We start from the raw sequence: 14,475 nt of genomic DNA, 5'->3' as shown, positions 1-14,475 counted from the left end.
CCTATGGAAATAATGACTACTTGTGATTCTTGTTCAAGTACTTCTGGTAGGATGGTGTATATGGTAAGTACAGTCCTGTAAGTGCAGGTGGATCTTCAGACCTCCGGCTCTTGGTACATCGGCTCTGTAGCGTCTTGTGGGGGGCTGTCCCGCATGCCGTGTGTTGCTGGTGGGGTTCACCTGAAACCTCGTCCCTTCCAAGTCTCTAAAATTGATCCAGTTCAGCAAATGTTGGAATCTGGTCAGGTAAGGGACATGAGGAGTGGATGCTCCTCGCACGCATGCTAGCGCCAGAGGGGGTCAGTAAGGGATACGATGCGGGAGAGACGAGGTTAGAAGAATTTATTCACCTGATTCATAGAGAATTGAAACGGTGAGTAAATGGACGCTGCCCCTTTAAGACAAACTAGTGAAGTGAAACTATGTAGTGCGGAAAGTTATGGGTCAATCATTTATGCGCCGGGTGGCGACGGCCGCCATAACAATGGAGTCTTGGAGACGCAGAGGATTTGAGAAACGAGCTAATGATTAATCTGCTGCGGTGACTCCCTCAGGTGCAGGGCGCCAGACACACCTTACTGACTGCCTACTGCCCCCTGCTGGTGCTGGGCTGTGATAAACGGAGAAATCATAAGTATACGTAAAGATAATTAGTTCTGAAATTAGCGTGAGGGGAAAATGGTGGCGTTTCCCATAGCAACCACTTAAAGTACTACTAAACTGGCACCTTATCTGCTCTCCATACGGAGAGTCTAGCCCCGATGACCGGCCTTGTTGGAATCGCTCCGATCGCTGGATTTTCCATCTAATGTGGATTCACACGGAAACGGATCCACGGAAAACTGGTCACGTGATTTTATGCTGCACTCCAGGGTCACGGGGAGAATTACCATACAGGGAAGCACCAATCGTGAGAGGGTCAGGGGCTCCACTAAAGGGGCCATTCAATGTATGTATGAACCGAGCACTAGGGGGCGATGTGCATTTCATGGTATTAATCCAGATTAGTAAAGCTCTGTAGTCAGACTGCTCCCACCCTGCACTCATCTATTCCCTTGTGGGGGATGGGAAGTGACAACCTCTTCCAAAAATTGGCCTTGTAGACGAGGGGTAACTTTGGGCGCTCCCCGATCCGCAGCTCTCGCCAGGGTGGAGCCGTTCTCTTGCTTAGATCCATGTCTGACCTGAGCTCTTGCTGTAGACGGCTCTGTCTCTGCTGCCGTTAACCCTTCTCTGCCCACGTCTCAGGGACGCGGCCCCGGTGCCACTTCTCTAGACTCATTACGGAGCCCGGTCTCGTGGTTGCTATGACAGCAGTGTGTCTGCTCCTTCTTAGTGTCCTCTGCTGTCATATAATTGCACAACCATCTGTCTCCTTATCCGACTGAGCCACGTCTCGTTCCCATGTAACCAGAGCCAGGCCGGGGGAATCATCTCCTCGGCGCTCTTCCTCCAGGGGCACACGCCCATCTGTCTGTAGGAGAGAACACGGCGAGCGCACGGCCATATTAATAGGTGTTATTACATCTGATGGGGTTACTACTTTTTACATCTGCCCTTTGTTTCTGCCTCCACCCAGGTCCACAGCAAAGACAAGAAATACGTCTGTAAGGTGTGCAACCGGGTCTTCATGTCCGCAGCCAGCGTGGGCATCAAACATGGCTCCCGGCGACACGGAGTCTGCGTGGACTGTGCAGGTCGCGGGGTGGCCCGGGGAAGCCATTCCCCAGACGCCATGTACTCAGGAGAAGGCCACTACCTGGAAGACGTGGACGAGCTGAAGGTGGACGAAGACATGGGCGGGGAAGAAGAGGAAGACATTAAGTGGAAAGACGAGGCGGAGACCTCGCAGGACGACGTCATACTAGAGGACGATGAAATCGAGGACTGTACGCCGGACGTCAGTCGGGGACCAATCAAGGAATTTACTTGGATAGCGTAGGCTGGATGTCCGGGGGGGCTAGAGATGGGATCCCCTAGTAAATCTGACAGAGGGATGATGGAACCCACAACCCCTTTATACCCCAATGTGATATCACTGGAGCGGGGCTGCTCATGTGATCTTGAAGGGTCCACGTATTCCAGGCCTTTTTTTTTTTTTGTCGCTTGGGCAGGAAACGGTTAAGTAAAAGCCCCGCGCGGAATCCAGGAAGAGTGATTTAACGCGCCCTTCCACTTCTATTGTCCACAATGTACAAAGTCCCATCTCCTCCGTCTGTCATGACACCGGTGGTGGCAGAGGGAGCAGCCGGAGACATTCCCAGCGAGATGCCATCCCAAATACCACTGCTGCCGCGACCCTGCAACCCCACCCTGCATGCGCCATGCCCCTGCTGCGGGCATAAAAGCAGACTTTTTTTTTTGCGAAGCTGAGGTTTGTAATTGCTGAACACAATCAGTGTACGTGGCGCCCCGGTGCCACCGCTATCCCCTCCCGTTCTGCTTCCTTTGGCAAAAAACGTGCAATCGCCCCCATATCGTCATAGCGAGCTGCAGCCCTGAGTGAGACGATGGCTGCAATGCCCACCAGCTGAGGGCCGGGCACACAGGCCAGTAGATTTCGCTCCCTACGGGTACGACGCATGTGGTAATAACACAGGAAAGGAACCAAAATCGCCGCCCTGGGGAGTCGGTGCGCTCTCTCAGCCCTTCCCCCGTAATTACATAATAATTATATTACCAGCTCTTCGTTAGGTGCAGCTGGCCGACCACGTGCTGAAGATTATACTCTTCCTCAAGGAAGATCAAATGGGGACTACGGGGAGGGTCCAAGATGGCCGCAGCAGCCGCGGTTCTTCCAAGTCTATTTATAACAATTTCCCCTTTGCACATTTTTTTCCCTGTAGCCAGTAAAAATCCCCCCCACCAACCCCCTCCCGTCCCGAGCCGAGCGCCCCCAGACAGCGAGGGGGAGGAAGGATGTGCGTCTGCTAATGAGAGGTTCCTGAAAACCACAGGAGCAGCCGGCCTGACACCACCCGAAACCCCCCCCCCCCCCCCCACAGCCAGGCTTCCTGCAATTTGCTGGGATGTGTAGTGCAGCGTTGGGTTAAATTGACTCCAGAACCAAAGTTTAACCCCTTGGAGTCCAGTTTCGTAAAACAATGCAAAAACTGGAAGTTAAAAAAGAAAAGAAAAAAAAAAAAAAAAGAATTTTTATTGTTGGGTGTTTTTATTCTTCCAGGATCTTATATTCTATTTGGTGGGGGAGGGGAGGGGTGGGGGGGTTGCTACGAGTGCTGCGTGTATGCTTTTCATATAGATTTTACATATATTATTTATTGACCCCGCCCCCTTTTCACACACATTTCCAAAAATTATAAAAAGTTTTAGATTTTTTTTGTTTGTTTTTTGCAGGACCGTGCAATGTCTATTTCTAATTATTTTTGGTTGGAATATACTATATTATATTGAACTTTTAAGAATTATTATAAACTTGTGTTTGTGACCTTGGAGATGTTTTAATATTTGGGATCGGTTGGGTGGGAGCTGAAGAAAAACAAAAAAGAGGGGGGAGGGCTGGATGGCACTGACGAGGGTGTCATTCCTGGTCTCGGCAGTCAAAGGTTTAAACTGGCCGGATTTAGATATAATCGCAAAAAAAAAAATCAATCAAAATCTGTCTAAATAAAAACCACAAAACTGCTGCTACCTCGGCCTGTGCTGTGTGTCCGTTTCTGGGGGCGAGAGGACGATACGGGGATGTTTACTGCATCGGCACCTCCATGATGAGACTACGTAAAGCGCTTCACAGACGGACTAGGAAGCGCGATGCGGTTGGGTAGGGCAGGATTTAAATAAATAGAGCCGAGATACAATACCAGACATGGCCCATGAACGGGAGTGGCGCTACAGCTGGTTGAAGAGAAGGATCACTTACATGGCGAAATTTACTAAGCTTGGCTTTTCCATTGTGGATTTGCATCCTTAAAGGGGCTGGACCAGAATTACAAGGGGATAACTTTGTGATTGGTGGTGGGGTCTCACCGATCCTGAGAACAAGGGTCCGGTCCCCCCACTGTGGACTTACTGCACCTCCGTTCACAGTAAAGGAGCGGTTCCTGTTGACGTGACCCGATGGTCGCTTGGCTTTCAGTGCCGCTCTGTACCGTGCCGGCGGCCGCTGGTCCACGTGACAATTGCCACCCAACTTAGTGGTTTCCAGTGCTAATCACCCCGTGTAATGGTACTTTTACCTACTATGTTGTAGCGGCACATCTCCCCGTGTGAGCGGGGGATGTGCTGCTGACAAGGAGAACCATCGGGGCTGGACGATCAATTAACCATTCATGATGCCTGTGTGAAAGACAAATAAGCACCGAGCTCCTTGATTGGTGCTCATTACGCAGCTTAAAGTGAGCCATCCAACAAGGCCTTTAACCCGGGACACCCGTCAAACTCCAGGCCCACGGGACGAATCCGGTGTGCCACGTTATTTTATGTCACCCACAAGCTCCGGACGTAGAAAAGCCTTTTCTAGGTTGGAAGGCCCTAAGTGGTTCTGGCGCACTGTGGACTTGCTCGCTGCCTGTCGCTGGGTCCCGGTCACAGTCTTGGTCCTAAACTGTGTCGTTGGGCGCATGCGGCCTGAGCGTTGTGGCAGTTACTACAGCCCCCTGTCTGCTTCTCCCGCTGACCCTGTCCTGTAGTACAGCACTGCTCAGACCGTGAGGCGGCTTGTACATTCTGGCTGGTCCTCGCTACCATCCTGCAGAGGACAGTCCGCTACTTACCCCAGTGAGTAAGGACTCTGCCCTAAGGGATTTTTTGGGAACCTTTCACCAGGTTCTACTAAGGCCGGCCTCGCACATCCATAAGCGGAAACTGCTGCAGGGCTCCCACGGTATTTTACAGCTGTGACGCTGTGTTCTGCACATGACCGCGCCGGCAATCATGCGCACTGCACCTGTTTTTTTTTCTTTATATTTCCCGCACTGTCGCTTAGCGCTGAAACATATATCAATTACCTAATGTAATGGCGTATGGACTGCGGGTATATACACGACAATGGAGAACAATGAGATCTGTCATGTATATATGTGGCAACATGCTGCATTCTATTTCCCGCTTGCGGAGCACACAATTCTGGCGTGCTAATGTGAGTATAACTGCGTAAGGCAATGCAATTGATTGCCAGCTTATCACACGGGCAGATAGAGACCACAGAATACGCAACCTATACGGTTGTGTGAGCCCGGCCTAACATCAATACGGGTTTTTTTCCCTTTTCCCAAACACTTGACTCTAAACTGGCAGGTTATCTGTGTTGGGGGACTTGTGCCCAAATTTTAGGACTTGCTCTAGTCTGTCTGACACCCCCCCCCCCCCCTTTCCTTTTCCCTTCAGTATAGCCTTTAAAATACAGTCCTACAATTACATTTGGGCCTTTGAAGGCGACCACTAATGCTGAGGTGGCCCTCTGGAAACATGAGCCTGACCCTCCCAGCTTAGAGTTGGATGTCAATTTTGGCCTCCATTACAGATCGGTGTAGCTCCGCCATTAACCTTCATGGAGTTGCAGTGCAGCAAGCACACCATTATCGTCACAGTAGTACGCCCTGCTTGGGTTATCTGCAGTCACCGTGCCCTGCAACGCCGTGGAGCTTCATGGCCATCGGATCTCTCGGTGCTACACAGTCACCTTTGGTCATGTACAGTGTGTTGTGCTCCCAGCAGGCTGGGGTCCACCGACAGGAGTGTTGTGCCATGCTTATAAGATCATGGCCATTTGCGTGGTGCTGAGCTGTAATTCCAGACCCGGCCACGGCCGAAAGTGGTGCTGTTTCTGGAAAGAATGATTTTTTTTTTCCAATCTCATACAGACGGTTTGCGTCTTTGGTAGATAATGGATGTTGAACGGGGTCCCTTCTCTTCAGCAGTGATTGCCAACAGTTGCATAACTACAGCTGCCAGCTGGGTGGTGGCGTTGTGGAATAGAGAGCGCCAATCACTGCTGTCTCTACTGATCGCAGGTATAAACAGACATTTCTCTCCCCCAGTGATGGGAGGACATTACGTCTAACAACAGGCACAAGAAGTGGCCTTCTGGTCCAGCTTGATCTTAATCCGCTCAGTCAGCGCAGCACATTTCAACAAGCCTGCAGGCGGGCACAACGCCTATGCTGCTGCTTCATGGTGGACGGGTCCCTGCGCTCCGCAGCCTGAAACATGAACAGAGAAGGTTACTCCATATATATATCTCTGCGAGTCCACACGACTCTGCAACCAAACAGCACGACTTACCCATGATGCCGCTGTCTTTTCTGACCTTGTATCTGTCCCGCTGCCGCGTCTTCAGGACCGTTTGCTCATTAGGAAGAGCTTTGTATGGAGATACACATGCCGCAATTACGCCTTTTTTGAGTTTTCTAGAGCCAGGTGTAAAAGTGGGTGGGATCTAGTTTGATGGGTGTGGCCAGCAAATTTACCATCATTTGTCAGAAATCAGTGTAAGGGCCCTTTTACGTGGAATGACTATCCTTCAGTTTAGCGCTGGCTCGTGCGAAACTCAACACTAATCGGTGTCAACCATGCCAGTGACCGCTGAAGGGAATTCATTTGCTTTTTCAGATTGTGCCTGCGGAAATGTCAAACAGCGATCAGCCCGTGAATACAGGCAACCGTTCACTAACTACTGCTCGTTTACTCTGAATGGAGGCGTGCGCTTGGAAGTCATCTCCGTCGCGCTCCAGCTCCATCCGCTAAACATTAGTCACTCCTCTGTGAAAGCGCAAGAGTGATAATGGTTGAGACAACCGTCATGCCGTGTAAAAGGGCCTAAATGCTATCAGAATCCTATTCCAGCTCAGAGGGGCCATAGGTTTAGATCTAGCAGATTGATCTTGCTACATTTGCTGCTCTGAACGCAGCACATAATTTGCTTATAGCGGCGTATGAAACACCGGTCAAATATACACTATTGTGCTGGACGTGAACAGGAAGTCTTGCATGCCGCTGTGACAACTTTATATAGTTTATCAAACTAGATCCAAACTTCTACACAGAGGTACAATAACAAGATTCAGGCTCCTTTAGCCACCACTAGAGGGAGCTCCCTGCATACAGATGTATAGATTGGATTTTGTTCTATGGGAACTTTATAACTTGATATACAGTGAGTTCCCCCTAGTGGTGGCTGCAGGTAGGGAGAAGTTTTATCATGTACCTATATAACAGGGGACTTGAATCTCTGCATGAGAAAACCAGAGCTTCGACTTCTCTAAAGATATAGTAAGATCCGCAATGAATTTTGAACCCATAGGCCAACACATTCTCTTTAAATGTGTGCTTGTTTTGCCCTCAGGGTTCAAAATTCAGTGCCAATTTCTTTATGGTGGTCAAAGCTCTGGTTTTCCTACACAGACCTCCAAGGCTCCTGCATACATACAGTGGATAGAAAAAGTCTACACCCCCCTGTTAAAATGCCATATTTGCCATTTTAAAGAAATCCAACAGACTAATCATTTCAGCCTTCCGTGTGAGCGTCTATCTGTACAATGCCATTGGAAAACAGGTTGAAATAACAGAGTGGAAAAGTTAAAAATGCGGTTGCATAAATATGCACCCCCTAAAACGGATACTTTGTTAATGCACTCTAACTTTATAACAGCATTCAGACGTTTTGGGTTGGCGTCTATCAGCATGGCACACTTTGACGTGACAATCTTTGCCCACTCTTCCTTGCAGAAGTGCTGTAAAAAATTTTTTTTGGTCCAACACGGAGTCTTCCTCCAGGTGGAGTCAATGTTTAAAGTCTTGTTCCCATCGTTGTATATGAAGAAATTTGCTTTGAGGAGGGCGGGGGCAAAAAAAAAAAAAAAAATCAAAGATGGAGCTGCCCGAGTAGGCAGAGAAAACAAAATTAAATAAAAGCAGATTTGGAGAAAGTAGGTCTGTTACATCCCGGGATTGAAGAGCGTGGTGCAGTCTTAGAAAGGCAGAAACCATATTATGGGTTGTGGAAACTATTTACAAAGTGTAGGAAACTCTAATCTAGAAGGATTGTCACGTAAATAGTCAGTGTTCCTGATGCCCAGAGATCCCTGAGCTCCAAAGTCAGGGAGGATGGAGGCTAAAAACCGTAAAGGACGGACAGAGATCGGAACCAGAGATACTGATGAGGAAACATGCTGGTGCCAGAAACGAGGTCTGCAATCTCCGTAAGGAGCAAGATAATAAAGGGGGAGACTTGACCTCCAAAAGAGGAATCCGAGGGCTCCGAAGACCGCGGACGCAGTCAATCCCCACCTTTATTCGAAGAGGATGTCCACCAATGTTTGATTATCCAAAATTGCTTGTGTGAAAATAACATTTACTGTCAGGGCTTTTCATATCACCTATTACATAGGCTGAGCTAAAGTGGGAAATGTAATCCTGGCCCGAGTGCCGCCCCAATGGGAGTGTTCGGAATAGTCGGAAGTTTAGGGAAGGTGTTTGGGATAGAAATCGCTACAGTTCTAAAAACAAAGAATGTGAGGCAAAACCATCATGTTACCCGCGCCTATCCTCCCCGCTCAGGAAATAAAGCCTTTACAGAAGTTATCGAATGGCTCTCAGAGGAGTGGATTACTGCTTGAACAAGCGACATCCTTGTTCTCGTTGAGCCCGTTTATACAGCAGATACATCGTTGGCTCAAACGAGAAATCGTTTAGCCTTTTGCTGTATAAGTGATGACCAGGACTGAACGAGCGCCGCTTAGACCAAGCGATGAGCGAACGAGCCAACGATGGTGTTTATGCCTTCATAAAATGGACAAGCGAAAAGGTCGTTGGTTCACGTTCGGACCCGATGATAATCATTCACTTTGGCTCATTTGAATGCTTTACGAACAATAATCGTTCCATCGTGAAGCCCCCTATGATATGTGCAATGTAGTTAAGAAAGGCCAAATACTTTTTAGTGACTGTATTGGATGGAGCAAAGGCTTGTTAAAGGAATACTTCGATAAGGTATGGACCGGTCTATGCATTGTGTTGCCTAGTTTTATTATCAATCCCAACAACTGAGATCTTGCATGGTCTACTCTACAATATGAACATTTTTCCAAAATCAGAGATTACAGATTTGGCCTATCTTGTGGGGTCCGTTCCAGCTGAGATGACGCCATCTGCACAGAGTTGTATTTTGTGTCCCTGACATCCTAATTTAAATTCCTTTGATATTATTTGTTCTCATCTGTACGGCTGGAAGTTCTAGAAGAAGAGCGAAAATAAGTGTCGTCCCGAGAGAGGACATCCCTGACGAGGACCATTAGAAAGTGTAAATGCACCCAGATGAGGAAACCCCGAGCCGAATACAACGACAAGACCGCAACTAGGACCAGAGAAACCAAATTTCCCTAAAATAACCCTAGTAAATCCGATCAGACGCCTTTTCTGCATTTTTGCACTCGGAATAAAGAAAGTATACGAAGTTCAGCAGTTTTATGGAGATTCAGGCAGCAGCGGTTCCCGGCGAGGGCCTGGCGCGGTGGGACAAAATTGACTTGATCTGCAGTAACCAACGTTGGGAAAGTAGAAAAAGGAGTCGGCCGTCAAGGATCTTGGCGTACGTTTTTACACGGGTAGTCAATAAGGAAATGGGATGAAAATCAGCGGCGAAAGTAGTTTCTTTGGCAGGTTTAGGTAAATGGACAAGAAGAGCCTCGTTAAACACAGTCACTAGAAGGGAAGAGTATGTTTTATAGTAACCATTAGAAGAGCCATCCGCACCCAAAGATTTCAGAGGCTTTGATGACTTCGACGTAGAGATGGGTGGAGAAAGAGAGGCTAGTTGGTCAGAGGACGGGCACCAGAGATTAAGGTTCTGGAGAAACCTTTAAATGTCTTTTGATTGAGGGTGATGCGTATTTGTATCTTCTCTGAGATTATAAAGAGAGGAGGAATATGAGCAAATACATTAGCAATTTCTTGGGATGAGTACTTATGCCCGTCAGAGACTAAAAGATTTTTAATCCCTTTCCGTAGATTTAAGACATAAGGTTTTTGGCCAGTAGTAGTCGTCCCCCCCCCCCCCCCCCCCCGCCCCGCCCGCCTAAAGAGTGTGAAGCTTAGCCCACCACCTAAGTATCACTGCTGTTCTTTGAGGTGTGGGATTAGCATTATGTAGGGAGGCAATGGTATTAAATATTTGAGAGAGCAGGGAAGGTAATTCTTTCTCTTAGCCCAAGAATAGTATTTTTTAAATAAACCTCTCATATTGGCTTTGTGGATATTCCACAACAAGATGATGCCAGAAGCTGTCAAAAAACATTTCTAATTCGGTTTTCAAGTTAGATTCATGTTGGGGGTGGGGAAAAATTGTTTTTTTTAAGTCTCCAAGAGAAGCAAGGAGATTAGGGAAACTTCTCATGTAGTGATAGAGACACTGGGGCACGATCCGACTGAGGATCTGATCTCGATCCGTATAACCTCCATCAATCATCTGGCATCCAAGAGAAACAGATCAATTGTTGAATAGGAAGAATAAGGCAAAACTAAAAAGCGCCAAACATGATACAGTTCTCGCTCTCTGCAAAAGTGAGACTATAGTGGAAGGTAATCTAGATCAGAAGTGGAATCCAGAGTTGAATCCATAACTGAATTGGAGTCGCCCCCAATTGGCAAACTGCACTTAAAGGGGTTGTCCCGCGCCGAATCGGGGTTTTTTTTTTCAACCCCCCCCCCCCCCCCCCCCCCCGTTCGGCGCGAGACAACCCCGATGCAGGGGTTAAAAAAGATCACCGGACAGCGCTTACCTCAATCCCCGCGCTCCGGTGACTTCTTACTTACCCGGTGAAGATGGCCGCCGGCATCTTCTCCCTCCGTGGACCGCAGGGCTTCTGTGTGGTCCATTGCCGATTCCAGCCTCCTGATTGGCTGGAATCAGCACGTGACGGGGCGGAGCTACACGGAGCCCCATTGAGAAGATAAGAAGACTCGGACTGCGCAAGCGCGTCTAATTTGGCCATTAGACAGCGAAAATTAGACGGCAACCATGGAGACGAGGACGCCAGCAATGGAGCAGGTAAGTGAAAAACTTCTTATAACTTCTGTATGGCTCATAATTAATGCACAATGTACATTACAAAGTGCATTAATATGGCCATACAGAAGTGTATAGACCCACTTGCTGCCGCGGGACAACCCCTTTAAGCATCTTAGCTGTTTCTTAAAAGAAAAAAAATACTAATAGCTTGCTGCTTATATGGGAATGTCACAGGCAAAAATTGTAAAATGACTTAGAAGGTCCAACTCCTACTGGGAAAAGGATATTTAATTACTAAATTTTAATTAATATATATTTTAAAACAATTTTTTAATCTGTGTTAAACAAGAAAAAAAAGTGGGAGTTTCAAAATGAGAGTTCGGGGCTTTTGTCCCTTCTAAAATGCGTTGAGCACAGAGTACATGCACGTGGAGCCCGAGGGCCTCGCACCACAGCGAACTGCGTTTCAATGGACGGTTCTGGCCCTTAACATTTAACGAGGAAATAGTAATAGGCATGATGTAGAAATAAACAAAAAAAGCTGCGCCGACTTCATGGCGGGCGGAGAGCGGCGGACACGGAGCATAAAGAAAGACCGCTCATTAGTATAATAAAAGTAACACAAGAACACACAAAAAAAACTGAAAAGCAATATAATAGTGTTCAGCTGGGGCCCACTGCACAAGGGGAGAATAATTGGGGGTATTAACATATCGAAACATCATGAAAAGCTTCAGAATGCAAATAAAGTATTAAAAGTAAGAAAAGATTTGAAAAAAAATAAAATAAAAACACTACAAAAAAAAACAAAACTACTTTAATAATAATGTTACCTATCAGTTAGGTATGACGACCATTCTTGTGTAATCCCAGGTTGGCGCCTACTTGTTGAAGGTCAGCTTGGTCAGCAGTCCGCCCATCACAGAAGCTGCTACAGAGCATGCCCCATTTCTTGTGATGAGAAGCCCCATCTATTTTTCAGGTTTGCAACTCCGAAGACAAGTCTTATCACTTCCCTCTGCTCTTCTTGGTGCCGTTTCTGGAGAGCGATCGGGGAGCACAAGTGTGGCATCATGGTGGTCTGGTAAAAGGTCCTCTTTGCTCGAATCCATTTCTATCAGATCAAAGAGAAACTTCTAAATGAAGGAAGGTGAAGATGTCCCGTGGAGCAGCTTCAGGACGTTTGTGAGCTCCATCTGCCATATATCAGTTGGAGATGGAAGTAAAGTTTGTAAGAGCTGGAGCAGGTATTGAGGAAGGTCAGCAGGGGATACTTTATGTCGGTTCTTCGTGGACCATCATTAAGGTCTATAACTTTTTCACGTAAACGGAGATCCCGTCTTCCAAGACATTGGGAGCATCGACCAACTCCCTGTGGGCAGTGGAGAATTCGCCCAGGTTTTTGTTCCACATGGGCTATACGTGTGACAAGGTGGTCCAGATTGGATTGAAGTTGATTGAACATTTCTCAAGATATGCATAAAAAATAAAAGTGACAAAAAGCAGCTTCTTCAGTGTATTAGTGGTTGGAGGATTGTCTGTACCTGGACACGACTAAAGTTTAAGAGGGGTTCTCCATCTTTAGATCATCCCCAGTGGTAGAAGGAGTTCCTTCTTTGAAAGAAGAGCCTTCAGAGTTTGGGGAGGCTTGTCGAGAGCCCGGATTACCTCTAGTGACCTCTCTGGAAGCAGGGCTTTGTTCCACTGTCCCAGATGAGGAAGAGCCAGTGGAGGACCGTCATGATGGAGAACCTCATTCCTGAGAAGTCACCGTGTTTGTTCCAGTTCTGAGCTTTGATTAAAAGAACCTGCACCTCCACTGGCGCCGTGAGGGCCAAAAAGGACAAAAAAAAAAAAAAACTGTACGTTTCCTAGGAACTGCAGATTTGGTTTGCTTTCGGCACATTTTAGGCTGGGTACAGATATTTTTGTAGATTGGTAGTGTTCCCTTTGTTGCTTATAGAAGGATATTTGTCTCCAGCAAGTTCCTCTCGTGGTCCACAAATAGGAGTCAAGAATGTCCCATATACAGATTGCAAAAAAAAGACAAAAATTGATTTGCGCGGTCGGGTTAGGTGTCACTTTGGAGTCATAAATTATCAAGAATGCAGGTTTCAAGCAACCACGGCGTTATGTGATGTAGTCTCACCCACGGCAGCTTAGCAAGTAAGTGTCTCTCAATGTGGGCTGAAAACCGTATCAGAATATACAGAGAGCAGGATATTTGCAGAGTACACCAATCAGCCGATGGCCCACCGAACTCCGCTACCAGACAACAGCCAGTGTCCACCAATAATGCCAAACACAATCAGTCTGTGCCAGTCAGCGCCAGGCAGCCGATCAGCACGAACACTCCGCTGCCCAGGAGAAGAGGCAACAGTTCAGAGGACTCCTCAGCGGACAAAACTCACCCGTTTGAGCTGAACTGCAGGTCCTCGCAGCGGATATTGTGGAGAGAAGGTCCTCGCAGCACTTCTATATCCCTTCAGCTCCACCAACAGGCAGATGGAGAGCAGAGGCAGACTACACTCTCCACGGGCAGCAGACAGTCCCAAACAAGTGGCAGAGGCCCTCCCAGCAGTTATAGCGTACCTCTATCAGGAGGAGATTGGTAAAGAGCCGTCTCTAGAGGCGTCTGTCAGATTTTTTTATTTTTTTTTAACATGACAAAACCTGGCATAACTGTAGTTACATGATAAAAAACCACCACTAGGGGGAGCTCATTGTATATCAAGTTACAGAGTTCCCGTGGAACACAATGCTAGCTGTAGACAGGGAGCTCCCCCTAATGGCGGCTGCAGGTAGAGAAAATTTTTATCATGTAACTCTGTATGCAGGGGACTTGGAGAAAGCTGGAGCTCCGACCCCTATAAAGATATAGAAGGAAATCCGCAGTGAATTGTGAACCCTCGGGGCAAACCAAGTACACATTTAAATGGAAGCTGTTGGGTCCCTTAGGTTCCTGGGCTGCAGCCAGCACCATCTAGTGAAAGATATGGCAGTTATACAAAACCTCAAACTTATATTTGAACGTTTGTGGTGCGGGGCAGAGACAACCCTCAGCAGCCCCTTTAAAAGGGATGTCTCAATAAATGCGTAGAACTCCAGCGCTTCGTTCTGCTTCTAGTTCCGGTCGGCGCGACGGTCTATATGGAAGGAAACGTGGTAAAAACCAGCAAGTATAAAAAGAAAAATCTTTATTGTTTTTTTTTTTTTCTTTTTTTTAAACCAGGATAATTGACAAAAGGTTTAGCTCTGTGCTTGGCACATTAGTCTCCATGAGGTGGCGCTGTGTACACTGTCAGACAGTCATAGCTGCGCGTATGGAAGAAACAGTTACACAGTCTGCACCCCTTCCACTACATTTCACAAGTACGGACCCCCCCCCATCCCTCCCCAGGACGCTACTGCAGGAGCGGGCACTACATCCTCCTCCTCCTCCTGTGCACAAAGAACGTAGCGCCCCCTCCTGCAGGCTACAATACCCCATCCCTAGTGCATGAGAGACC

General features: G+C 47.5%; 1 protein-coding gene across 3 annotated transcripts in view; it reads left to right on the top strand.

Annotated features, from left to right (window-relative positions):
• ZBTB46 (zinc finger and BTB domain containing 46) overlaps positions 1-3,651 on the top strand; it is a 38,630-nt gene extending 34,979 nt beyond the window's left edge. For all 3 annotated transcript variants that reach the window (XM_066587817.1, XM_066587815.1, XM_066587816.1), the window contains exon 6: positions 1,580-3,651. In XM_066587817.1, the coding sequence (XP_066443914.1) occupies positions 1,580-1,942 (363 nt within the window). In that variant the 3' untranslated portion in view covers positions 1,943-3,651. The remainder of the gene's footprint in view (positions 1-1,579) is intronic.
• The last annotated feature ends 10,824 nt before the right edge of the window (positions 3,652-14,475 follow it).

Source organism: Eleutherodactylus coqui, chromosome 13 (genome assembly GCF_035609145.1).
Source record: "Eleutherodactylus coqui strain aEleCoq1 chromosome 13, aEleCoq1.hap1, whole genome shotgun sequence".
NCBI lineage: Eukaryota > Metazoa > Chordata > Amphibia > Anura > Eleutherodactylidae > Eleutherodactylus > Eleutherodactylus coqui.
The sequence above is the reverse complement of the archived record's forward strand: the minus strand, read 5'-3'. Positions and strand labels throughout refer to the sequence as shown.